At 37.6% G+C, this 12,997-nt stretch overlaps 1 protein-coding gene across 2 annotated transcripts in view; it reads left to right on the forward strand.

Annotated features, from left to right (window-relative positions):
- LOC149799047 (circularly permutated Ras protein 1-like) overlaps positions 1-12,997 on the forward strand; it is a 91,070-nt gene that overhangs the window by 51,571 nt on the left and 26,502 nt on the right. For both annotated transcript variants that reach the window (XM_089958020.1, XM_089958018.1), the window contains exons 11-12: positions 4,678-4,814; positions 9,099-9,350. In XM_089958020.1, coding sequence (XP_089814146.1) covers positions 4,678-4,814; positions 9,099-9,350 — 389 coding nt within the window. The remainder of the gene's footprint in view (positions 1-4,677; positions 4,815-9,098; positions 9,351-12,997) is intronic.

Genomic DNA, 12,997 nt, shown 5'->3' on the forward strand with positions numbered 1-12,997 from the left:
TTAACAGTGCCATGCCTGCCTTGTCTCCAGGATCAGGACAGGTCAGTTCTGTAGCATCTCTTGGACCAGTACCATCTTTGTACAGTGACCAGTCTTGAATAGTGATGGACATACCAATGCATCCCTGTCCTGGTTACTTTGATCTGTTCTGGGATAAACTAGTACCAGACTTAGACATCACATGCTAATTGGCTGTGGACAGCACCAGCTCTGACACAGCCTCAGTCTACACCTGGGTTCCCTAGTACAGTTTTTACATTAATCTAATTTTTGTGATATACCCAGTCTCAGCCTTATGAAGGATGTATATTCCGGCCTCTGAAATTACTAGTCCCTGCACCAGTTTTGACTTTTTCCCGGCACTTGCCTCCCGAACGTATTGTGAACTGACTCCAGACTGCTCCAGCATTGGTTCTGACTCCATCTTGAATCAGCACTAACTCTGAGTACTGTTCCAGTCCTAGATGCTCAGTATTATTTTTAGACTATCATTGATTGTTCAGTGACTGTCAAGAGATTACTGTCACAGCTTGGCTTTATCCCAAGTCTAGTTCACCATCCTTTTCGACCAACTTCACCAGCTTCATCACAAGCACCGTACTCAGCATCGATGTTATCCCCATTCTTTCTGTTGGAAGTCATGCTGTAATAAGTGCCATCTTCTGTACTCGACCTGACATTGTCCCGAGAGGACTCTGCCTGTCTGTGCATGAATCAAAGATGTTTCCTGTCTTCTACCACCTGGGTGTTGACCACCTCCTCCATTGTCATAACTGACAACTTATAAAAGTTCCAGCATCCATATATCTAATACCAAGAAAGACCAGCCATTATTCAAACAGCTACTAGTCTGTTTCAGTTACTGATTTACTGATTTATAACACTGTTAAAGAGGTGACTTAACAGACTTTTCTTTTCAGACCAAGGACTCCTATCAGATTTTAATAAGACTTTTTATAAAATGCATTAAAACTAATGTCCAAGCTGTTGACATACATGTGGGCCTAGGAATGTCAGAACCCATTTGCATAGACTGGAAGTCCATTCTTGACACACAACAACTGCTTAAAATTGTTGCAGTAGGATCCATGCTCATTTGGGTATCTTTAACTAAACTTCAACAATTTGAACAGATCCTAGACTTGTCTATTGATAACATTGCTAGTCACACTTGGAAGTTAGTGGGAGGCATTTCTCCCCACATCTGCCTTCCTAAAGGAACATTATTGAAGCCATGCTTAGATCACAGCCACTATCAACCAGTTTGATCTTCTGTGGAATTGTAGAGGAAGTTCAGAAACAGGCCTCCATTTTCAGAGCAGAGACCAGAAAAAAATAAAGACTTTACAGTCCTCCCCTTACCACAGTATGCTGAATGGGGAAACAGTTGTACATGCCCATATCTCAGACAGAAATGCTGATGACAGAAATGTTGATAAGGATTGCTTCCATCCACTTTCTCTCCCTGTCAGCCTTCATCCCCGTCCATCGCACAAAAAATTATGCCATCCCAAGCTACCCTTTTCACACATCAAACACTTCACGTTTGAGTGGGTAAGACAATCCATAGGTCTTACAAGTCATCATGGAGGGCTACTCACCATTATAAAGGCTTCCCTGTGCTACAGACATCCCAGAAGGCCCATTCAGAACTGACATTCTATAGCAAGAGAGACAATCTCCTTATTAGAAATGGTGGTTGAGATTTTTCAAGACATAAACTCACCAGAATTTTACTTTAGTCTGTTCTTAATGTACAAGGCCAATCTCATGTATTGTCCAGTCTTTGATCTTAGATCTCTCAAACTTTTCATTCAGGTACCATGGTTCAGAATGGAGACCCTGGGACTGATTTCTCAACACCATTCAGGAGGCAGATTTCATAATTGGATCATCAAGATTATACCTCCATATTCCAGTTAACAATTTTTTCAGAAAATTCCTGAGGTTTGCATTCAGGGATGCAGTATACCAATTCAGAGCACACTGTTTCGGTTTGAACATCAATTCCTTGGTCTCCATGAGAGTTGTGGACAGATATCATGTTGCATCACAGAGCCACATACATATTTATGTTTTCCAACTATCTGGATGATATTCTGAAAAAGTAAGCATTGCAACACAGGGACAAATCCTGTATCATTCTATCCCAGTATGTTACCCAGTTGCTTGCAGAAGTCAAGAGACATGTGAACATTGTCCTTCTCCCTTGAAAAAAGGCCTAGGAATTTCTTCATCCATTAGGTCTTCTTGATGGAGTAACAGATCTTATCATCATGGCTTGCCTGTTTTTAAGACTTTTGGATGATTCTCTTGTCACAGTGGTGACTGAAGCTTGCCACTGGTTCAGGCAATCACTTTTTCTGGATATATAACATCCCATCTTAGCAAAGGCTTGGAATATTTCCTTACAGATTCAACCTCTTGGATTTGCAATCTGTAGAGAGGCCAGCATGGCAGTTTGGGGTTCCCACATCCTGCCCTTGTTTCATGAAATCAGTTGAGGGTGGCCCCTCCACAAGCATTCGTTGCACAGCAGTCCTGATGCATACAGTTTCCCTCCATCCCCTTGGATCAACAAAGTCTTGAAGAAAGCTAGGAAATTCAAGTATTGTCTGTTCATGTTTGCTTACCTCAGGCTGGAAATATCAATAAAAAATTGTTGTTGAACTTAGTAATTCCTGATCTTTCCTCCCCTGCTCAAGCAACCACAAATGCAGCAGTTTCTTTCATACTTAACCAAGACCAAACGAGTTTCTGGTGCATATTGGCTCATGAGGTTAAGAAAGTACCACTAGCATTGCATTCAAGTGACTACTGTTTTCTAACTGACATTATCCAAGCCATGGAATGGAAAGCAAAGATGTTGTTCACTGGCATTTACCCCACTGACCTTTCAACCGAAATGGTTGTTTGAACTGGTAGGACCTACAGTAGCAGCACATCATGTTATCTTCACGTGTCATTCAACAGCTTCACACAGTGACACAGTCACTTGGCTTCCATGGGATGTGCAGAATTTTTTTTTTTCCCTACAAGCTGTGCCCAATTTTATTGATATGCTAATTTTTGCACCTATTTATCTCAAGATCTGAAGCTGCTTCCTGCACATGAGGGGACTGGATTTTAAGCCTTCTCTAGGGTTAAGGGTGTAACTTCCCTAACATCATACCAATTATCCAATTGTATTATAATTGGGGATCATATTTGAAGAAGAAACTAAGTTTTGGTGTAAAATATGTTTCTTTGACAATATTTATCCAAGCATAGTACAGGCAGCTCCTCCCAGCCTCCTTACAGTTGCAATTTAAAACCTGTCATATCTCTTCAATAGTAATTGAGGTATAGATTGGATCTGATGCCAGCCCCTCTATTCCAAGGAGATCAGCCTTGTCTTAGTTCTACCTAGGTGGGCAGACGACTTGAAACCAGTCTTGGAAGGAATGGATTGCAATGTAGTTAGCGTTTTCCAAACGTATTATGATTGGTTAAGTATTATTGAAGAAACATTATTTACTCCAAAGATTTGTTTCTTGAGTCATTTCTTGCTACCCATTTTTCCTGATGTGGAGGGTATATGGGATTCACTTCGTCCATTTGTGCATCTGTCCTTGCGTCCATTTATCCATCCTCCTTATCTGTCTTGAACTCTTGTGCACCTGTTGACATCAAACTTGCACTGTTGATGGTGAAAGTTTCTTTGCATTGCAAAACTGGGTTGCTGTGACTTACTGTACAGGATTTATTTAAAATTGCATGAAATTCATGTCTAGGCTTTCCAATACATTTTCACCTGTTCCTTCCTACATGAGGGCATACCATGGGACAGTGACAACACTTTAGTTATCATCACTTACAAAATCATGCCTTGGTTCAAATTACCATTGCATTATATTGTTTACAAGCTTACAGTGTAGGTGCATCCTGAAATGACTTCTTAGGATGAAGGGATGTCACTCACTAAAACTAGATTGTTGTGACCCTGCTGTCCAGAATGTCTTCAGCATTGCTTACCAAACTCATTTGCAAACTCTTACTTCATTATGTTTTCACCAGATGCAGTCAAAATTGCATTTGATGCATCATGGAATGATGGGATGTCACACACCAAAACTGGGTCACTTCTTAGTATTTATTGAGTATTGCTTACATCATACTGTCTGTTGCTTTGGAAGCAGAGATGTCTTATGAGCATCTGCTTACTAGTAACTGTTGGTGTACTGTGAACATTTGCTTACTAGTAACCATTGTTGTACTATGAGCATCTGCTTACTAGTAACCGTTGGTGTACTGTGAACATTTGCTTACTAGTAACCATTGGTGTACTATGAACATCTGCTTACTTGTAACCATTGGTGTACTGTGAACATCTGCTTACTAGTAACCATTGGTGTACTGTGAACATCTGCTTACTAGCAACCATTGTTGTACTATGAACATCTGCTTACTTGTATCCATTGTTGTACTATGAGCATCTGCTTACTAGTAACCATTGTACTATTTGTAAATATATTGGCAACGTGTTTAATATTGATAGTGTATATAGTTAACAACGACAGTGTGCAGGTTTTGTACATATCAGTAAGGTTTATTGTATTAGTAACACCATTCACCAAAAGTATATGGTACATATTAATCACTTGACACCGAGTAATCATTATAAAAATATTCCCTTAGGTTTTTCCATAATGAGGAGACTGTAGAAAGCAAAATTGTGAAGAACATTGGCAATGTGACACAGGACACGGAGATTACATTTGAGTATGGAATGAAGATTGAGAAAAAAGAAGACACATCAGCATCTGATGGAACAGGTAAATTCAACTTCTTTATATTTGTAATTTTCATACAAGCATTTTGACAATAATTGGAGGACAGTACATCCTCTTACCATGTTTCATCTAAACCACCAGGTATAAATTCAGGAAACTCTATTGCCCAAAGAATTTGGAAGTGGATGTAAATTTGGGTTCCTACTGTCCATCCATTAGTTCATCTGTCCATCCATCCACCCATCCTTCCTTCCATCACACTTTCATTTCTGGAGCATAACTCCCAAACGTCCATTAAACTTGGTACATATGATAGAACCCTGATCCAGATGTGGCTTTTGTTCAGTTTTTTATCTTCAGTATTTTGGCTCCCCAGACCATAAGCCAAGTGAGTTACTGGCATGGCCTGCATCCTTTGTGCATTATTGCTTGTCATCTGTCATGCATTGTACATTTGTTCAAAGCTGCTGTTTTAAACTTATCAAAAAGAACTGTTACAGTTTCAACCAAATTGGGCAGAGATCATCCTGACATGAAGGTGTTTCAGATTTCTCCAAATGATGTTGAGTCATTAGTAAATATGGCTACCATTAGTAGCAATACAAAAACGTTTAAATGACTTTTCAATAACTGCTGATCAGAACTTTCCCAAATTGAACAGAAAGCATCCTGGCATGAAGGTCTTTCAATTTCAGCAAAATGATGCGGATTAGCAATCAGATATGGCTGCCATTTATAAAAAGAGAAAAACAAATCAGATTTATACCAATGATGACAAGCTGCTTTGTATTATGATACTATCACAAGAAATACATTTAAAAAAAATCTCATGAGCTATTAAAACCAGTATTTTTATTCTCAAAAACCTATGAAGAGAATTTAAACAAATTTGATAGAGAACATCCAATTTACAAAAATAACATTAATTCATTTAAATACAGTTGCCATTACTAAAAATAGAACAAATCTTCAAATGAGTTCTTTTTTCAACAGTCAGTGAACTAAATTTTGATCAGATTTGACAGAAATATCAGTGGCAACAAGGCTTTCCCATTTTTTACAAATGAAGCTAATCTGCCATCAGGTATGACCACTGTTACTACAAATAGAAAAACCATCAATGACTTTTACTTGACAAATGCTGCACAGAATTTTACCAAACTTGATAGAAAGAATTGTTAGAAAGTTGAATTGTTAGTTCATCAGGTAACAAGGTCAAGTGAGTTTATGGCATAGTTTTGTATCCACCATGTGTTGTCCATAATTTGTCCATCATTGTTTGCTATTTTCAACTTCATCTTAAATATTTTCAACTTCTTAAATATTTTCAACTTCTTAAATATTTTCAACTTCATCTTAAATATTTTCAACTTCATCTTAAATATTTTCGACTTCTTCTTAGAAGCTACTAGACCAAACTTGGAAGACAACATTTGGCATGAAGAAGGTCTTTCACATTTTGTTCAAATTATGCCAATCTTCCATCAAATATCTCTGTGATTACTACAAAGGTATTATATTATTTACAGTTAGACATTGAATAGGCAGATTAATGTGAAAGCAGTTACTTTGTCTGATTCCAATTTTAGTCATTTCTTTAATTAACCAAAAATGTTTTCACAATATTTTCTATTTTGTTTAGGCTCGAATAAACAGTAACACAAGAAAGAGTGAAAACAAGCTTTGACAAATACAATAATTTATTTCCCTGGAAAAATTCAGTAAAAATTGAAAACAATATGAACTTAAGGTTTTATAGAATCAAATCCAAAAGTAATCCAAAAATAATCCAAGATCAAAATTTTAGCAGTCCTAATAACAAAATGTTCTACTGATTTCACGTTCAAATCCCGATGAAGAATCCAAGATGGAAGACGATGACGTATGCTGCAATCTGTAGTGTTGAAGTCTACAGTTCCTTGTAGAAATAAAAATTATCACTCCGGTTTCTGATAGCTGAATAAATTTTTATTTAAAAAAACTGTTCTTGTTCCACGGTATTACATTAGCACATGTATTTTCCAGAAAAATAATGGAATTAATCCTTTTGAATCCAAGCAATTTGAAATAACTCCAAACCAAGTAATTTGAAATAACTCTAAACAGCACAACATACACAAACAGTTTAACAGCCCAGCTTCTACTGAGATTAATTCTCCAAAATAGGAGTTATATGGGCTTCTAAAATGTAAACAAGGGTCACGTGATCATCTTCTGGAAGTTTACAGAGCAAATACTTGTTTGTTACAGATCACGTTTACCCAGTGTGACCCTGACGAAAACTCTAAGAAATAAAAAAATAAATTTTTTTTTTATATCTTAAAGACATGGTCCCATCATGACCTTGGAAACAACCAATCACTTTAAAATAAAATAGAACTTGTTTACGAAGGTTGCTACAAATTCAGAAACAAGGTCAAGATTTAGATCAAGACCTGATGTTTATAAACTAACAGTCATGGTCAAACTATTTTCTAAAAAAAAAGTATCATCTCTAGTGAATAAATTTACATTACAGTATCATGTAATAAAAAATAAAAAAATTTCAAACTGACAAACAATTAAATTGAAATAAATATATATTAAATCAGATATAATTAAATCAGATATACATAACAACAAGTAATGTTCAATTTTTCATTGAGCCAACCGAACACAAGAGCACAGATTATCTTAAAACTGTCTGCTGAATAGGGAGTTACAGTAGCTTAGTGGTTACCATGCTAGACTTACGACTGAAAGGATGCAGATTTGAATGTTACCATCAGACCTGCCTGGGCCAGCTATCATCATGTGTCTGTCGGCAAGGCATTTTACTCCAATTGCCTTGGTACTAAATAACCTACTTGCATTGCTGTACTGTAAAGCACCAAATCAGATCAAAAACTGCTGTATAAGCAATCAAGAAATCAGTCCAGCTTTCTCAAAGCTCATTTTAAATGTGTCTGTTTAAAGTGATTCTGTGTAATATGTGGAGATAATCCACTTTTTTCATTAATAAGGGTTGATGTTTTTCAGGTTGATTACGCCTTTATCAGATAAGTCAAACTCTCCTCCACACCTCCCATTTATTTAATTATTGAACAGTCACTTGGGATGAAAACACACATGAAAGCGTAATTTGAGTTTCTCTATGGAGAATATTTTGACAGATGAATATGAGGGTTCTTTGCATGCAGCTGATACAGAAGTGTCATGTTTCCTTTCAGTTAGACATTAGTGTCTCCATGCTTCAAAGGGTGCCACTGCCTTCTGCTCACACTGATGTATTTATAGCAGTAGTACATGAATTCAGCTTCATCGATTTCAGACACATTTAAAAGGATGTTGGCATCTTCTTTGCTTCATGCTAAATGTTAGCAATGCCCTAATCAGTCCAAACCTGTTTGTTCAGAAATGTGTGAAGTGATGGATGGTATAATCTTTTGAGATAAACACATCATTGCTTAATAGTTTAAACATATTTTACAATGATAAATTCACAAAATAAGTACCCATGAAGATGCAGGTTTTAAAAACCAGACCATGAAATTTAATTTGACTCAAAGCATCCTGAGTTGTTATGCTGTTATTGATCCAGTCAGACAAGGCCAAGTCATTTTATCCAGATATTACAGGATGTGAAGATCAAAAGAATCAACAAGTGTCTTGGTTCCAATGAGGGCTGTTCCAGGGATGGCAGTTTTAAATATTATATGCCAGGGTACTTTGATTTCACAAAGTTCATATTAAAATGATAAGAAAATTCTAAATTGCATCTATGGGTGAGTACCCCACAATAAAAGTGCCTTCCCTGGGTCCCATGTATGTTTTGCTGGAACAGCCCTACTGAGATGGTGTTGATCTGAATGTTCTATGAGCCTCATGATGTTTGCAGTGATAGATAGATGCCTGATGGTGTTTGCAGTGATAGATAGATGCCTGATGGTGTTGGCAGTGATAGATGTCTGATGGTGTTTGTATTGATAGATAGATGCCTGATGGTGTTGGCAGTGATAGATGCCTGATGGTGTTTGCAGTGATAGATAGATGCCTGATGGTGTTGGCAGTGATAGATGCCTGATGGTGTTGGCAGTGATAGATGCCAGATGGTGTTTGTATTGATAGATAGATGCCTGATGGTGTTTGCATTGATAGATGGATGCCTGATGGTGTTTGCATTGATAGATAGAAGATTGGTTTGAAAATGTGTAAGCTTGTATCCAGTCTTTAGCAATATTGCAGTTGGACATCGTTCTCCAGTTACGGGTATGATTTGATGGGTTTCTGTTGGAAAGTTTCATTATGTTTGTGCAGATGTGTTAGAAATGTCTCTTTTTTTTAAAGCAAAATCAGAAGACAATGGAGAAAAAGCCACAACCTCATCAGCTGGCGAGGGTTCAAAGGTCACAGTGGGTGAAAAGCCTGAGGTTAAAAGTGAGGAAGGTCAGAATAAGGATCAAACTAAGGAAGGTGATCAACCAGAAGAGTTTCCCTTTCAGATACAGATTGCTTACACAGATACTGAAGGGGCCAAAGCCCTTAGGGTCCTAACAAAAACCAAGCCAGCCACAAGGGACAGGAAAATAGCAGAAAGAAGTAAGAATTAGTTACAGTATTACATTTTGATACTAATTATATTTTGGTCTATCTCAAGCACACAAATCATGTGGAAAACAGGTAGTTTCCACAAGATACATCAACAAGTAATTGCTGATTTAAGATATATCAACAAGTAATTGCTGATTTATGACCCAGCATTAATACAAATGTATGTGCAGAAATCTCAAACTCATAATCCTGAAATAATTACACAGCGTGAATAGATAGATACATACCTGGGATATCCCATTGTGAGGAAATGGATACATTCCTAGGATATGTTGCAGTGTGAAGGAATATATGCATACCTGGAGTATCCCAAAGTGTGAAGAAATGGATACACACCTGGGATGTCTCAGTGTGATGAAAAATATTAAAAATTGTTGACCATTTTCACCATTTCACTGCCTGACTGAAGTTACTCCCAAAAATAAAAAAAATCTTATGTCAAGATCTTTTGTAATCTTTTGAACCAAATTGCATATGATTTGATGATAAGCTATATGTTTAAATAAACCTGTAGATGGATTGTAATAAGAATCATTTTTCATTCATGATTCAGCAATTAGCATTGATGAATCTGAACCAAAAGAACAATTCAGTTTTGTATTTCAAAATCAATACACATAATTAATGTTGAAAGCAAATCAGAACTCACTGAAGTTACTCATCTCAGAAAATATTTTGACAAATCTTATAGTTTGATACTTTGAAAGCACCAGAGGTATTTAGATATGACATATAGACAGAAAATGTTATTGAAATTCACTCAGCTAAGAGTGAAATCTAACCCCTGATAAGGCTGAAAGTTCTCTAATTCTGTTATACTCTATTTAAAGTAGATCATTCAAAAGCTGTCAGACTTTGGGCTTGATTTTTTTTCCCTGCATAAAATTATTGAAAATTACAGATCCAGGCCTTGAGATTATTACTAATTATCAAAATATCACTCAACACGATTTTTTCAGATGTATGATTCATTGTAAGAATTTCATTGGGATTTGAGTTTGTTTGTGAAAATTGTTTCTTGTAGTTCACTGGTTCTAACTTCATTTTAAGCTCAACTGGTCATTGATCAGTAGAGTCTATGGGATGGCCTGTTGTCTATCATCAATCATCCATCCTTTTGTTAGCACAAATTTGATATTATCATTGCTTCTAAACTACCTGGAGGATTGCCATCAAACTTTGCACACACGTTCATCCCATAGTCTAGTTGGGATTAAAGGAAACTTCAATATTGGTGCCGCAGTGGCCATCTTAGAAAGAATTGGCACTAGATCTGCTAATGGAAACATAGCAACATGGGGTTCTCACCAGAAAACTTCTTATTGTGTCAGTTAGACCTAAATGAATAAGATACCCAATCTGACACACACTATGGCCTCAGTGACAGCCATCTTCAGAACCTTGTGCCAATCTGACACCCACTATGGCCTCAATGGCAGCCATCTTAAGAACCTTGTGCCAATCTGACATCCAATATGGCCTCACTTGCAGCCATCTTGAGAACCTTGTGCCAATCTGACACCCACTATGGCCTCAATGGCAGCCATCTTAAGAACCTTGTGCCAATCTGACATCCAATATGGCCTCACTTGCAGCCATCTTAAGAACCTTGAGCCAATCTGACACCCACTATGGCCTCAATGGCAGCCATCTTAAGAACCTTGTGCCAATCTGACATCCAATATGGCCTCACTTGCAGCGGTCTTAAGAACCTTGTGCCAATCTGACACCCACTATGGCCTCAATGGCAGCCATCTTAAGAACCTTGTGCCAATCTGACACCCACTATGGCCTCAATGGCAGCCATCTTAAGAACCTTGTGCTTGATACTCTTAAGTTGATGCCCTTTGAAAGACTTCTTATGATATCTAGTTGGTCCTAAATGAAATGACATCCATCATGGCCATTTTGAAGATCTTGTTACTGCTACTTGAATGGATGGCTGGTTTCACAACAGAAGTTCCTCTGTTTAAGGTCCTGACAAGCAGATTGTAGTGAGTGGGGTGCTATGCAATGCAGGCATTGCAGATACAGTAGATTTAGTTGTAGTGAGTGGGGCTTTATGTGATGCAGGCATTGCTAATAACACTAGTTGTGGTGAGTGGGGCCCTTTGCCTTGCAGGCATTGCTAATATCTATGGTTAGACTTCTTGTACAATATAGTAACTTGAGGACAGAATGAAGGATGGTGATTTATAAATTCAAAACAGAATATTGAAACTACCATTTTGAAATATAATTTTTTAATTGTACAATAACTAGACTGCTGACTACAGTAAAACATTGTAACTATATAATTTCTCCTGACTTATTAATCGTGCAGACAGATGAAGTGTCCTGATATACTTGTGGCTTATTCTGTATGAATTTGTCACTTGTCTAGGATGCTAATTATTGGTCCAGAAATGTCTATCTTGCAATGGGACCAGATAATTGGTGGTTTTCTGATATCTAGTCAGAGCAATCATGGCTCATTGGGCCAGTATCAAATCAGAGCCATGGTGGCTCATTTGGTCAGTATCAAGTCAGAGCCTTGGCTCATAGGGCCAGTATCAAATCAGAGCCATGGTGGCTGATTGGGCAGCTATCAAGTCAGAGTCATGGTGGTTTATTGGGCTAGTATCAAATCAGAGCCATGGTGGCTGATTGGGCCACTATCAAGTCAGAGCCATGGTGTCCTATATGGCCAGTATCCAATCAAAGCCATGCCATGATGGCTCATTGGGTCACTATCAAGTTAGAGCGATATTGGCCCATTGGTTCAGTATCAAATCAGAGTCATGGTGACTCACTGGGCCAGTATTAAGTCAGAGTCATGGTGGCTGATAGTGCCAGTATCAAATCAGAGCCATGGTGGCTGATTGGGCCAGTATCAAGTCAGAGCCATGGTGGCTGATTGGGCCACTACCAAGTCAGAGCCATGGTGTCTTATATGGCCACTATCCAATCAAAGCCATACCATGATGGCTCATTGGGCCAGTATCAAGTTAGAGCCATATTGGTCCACTGGTTCAGTATCAAATCAGAGCCATGGTGGCTGATTGGACCAGTATCAAATCAGAGCCATGGTGGCTGATTGGGCCAGTATCAAGTCAGAGCCATTGTGGCTCACTGGGTCAGACTTCTGAACAGGCCAGGAAATCATAAAAACTCTTGAGCTTGGGATTTTATTTCAACCAATCATGTCGTTGCATTATAAAGGTAATTTTTGATTGGCTGATAGTAGAAACTAAGTCTTAAATCTCTAAGCTAGAAGGGTGTGTGCTTGCATCCAGTCCAGACCATGTTGGGTTGACTGATATGTTGTGTCTCAAGGCAATATATATACCCTTTGATGTGTATATGTACCATGAAACACTCATTAACCAATCATTGTTACTTACATAAGGAATTTTCAAAAGTAATGTTACTGCTAATAATGATTGATATGATTCTGTTATTATTTATCATTGAAAACTATAGGTTTTAGTCATGGTAATGAAACTTATATGTATCATGCAGTCTGTTTATTGCTTTCTTTTTGCATAAAATTTAATACTGAGTGACATTTAATAATTTTGTCTCATTGAACAAACCTTCCATCGATTTTGGTGTTGCTAAAATCATTCCAATTTGAGAAACAAAATTCCATATTC

Source organism: Sinohyriopsis cumingii, chromosome 5, assembly GCF_028554795.1.
Source record: "Sinohyriopsis cumingii isolate HCF-2022 chromosome 5, ASM2855479v2, whole genome shotgun sequence".
NCBI lineage: Eukaryota > Metazoa > Mollusca > Bivalvia > Unionida > Unionidae > Sinohyriopsis > Sinohyriopsis cumingii.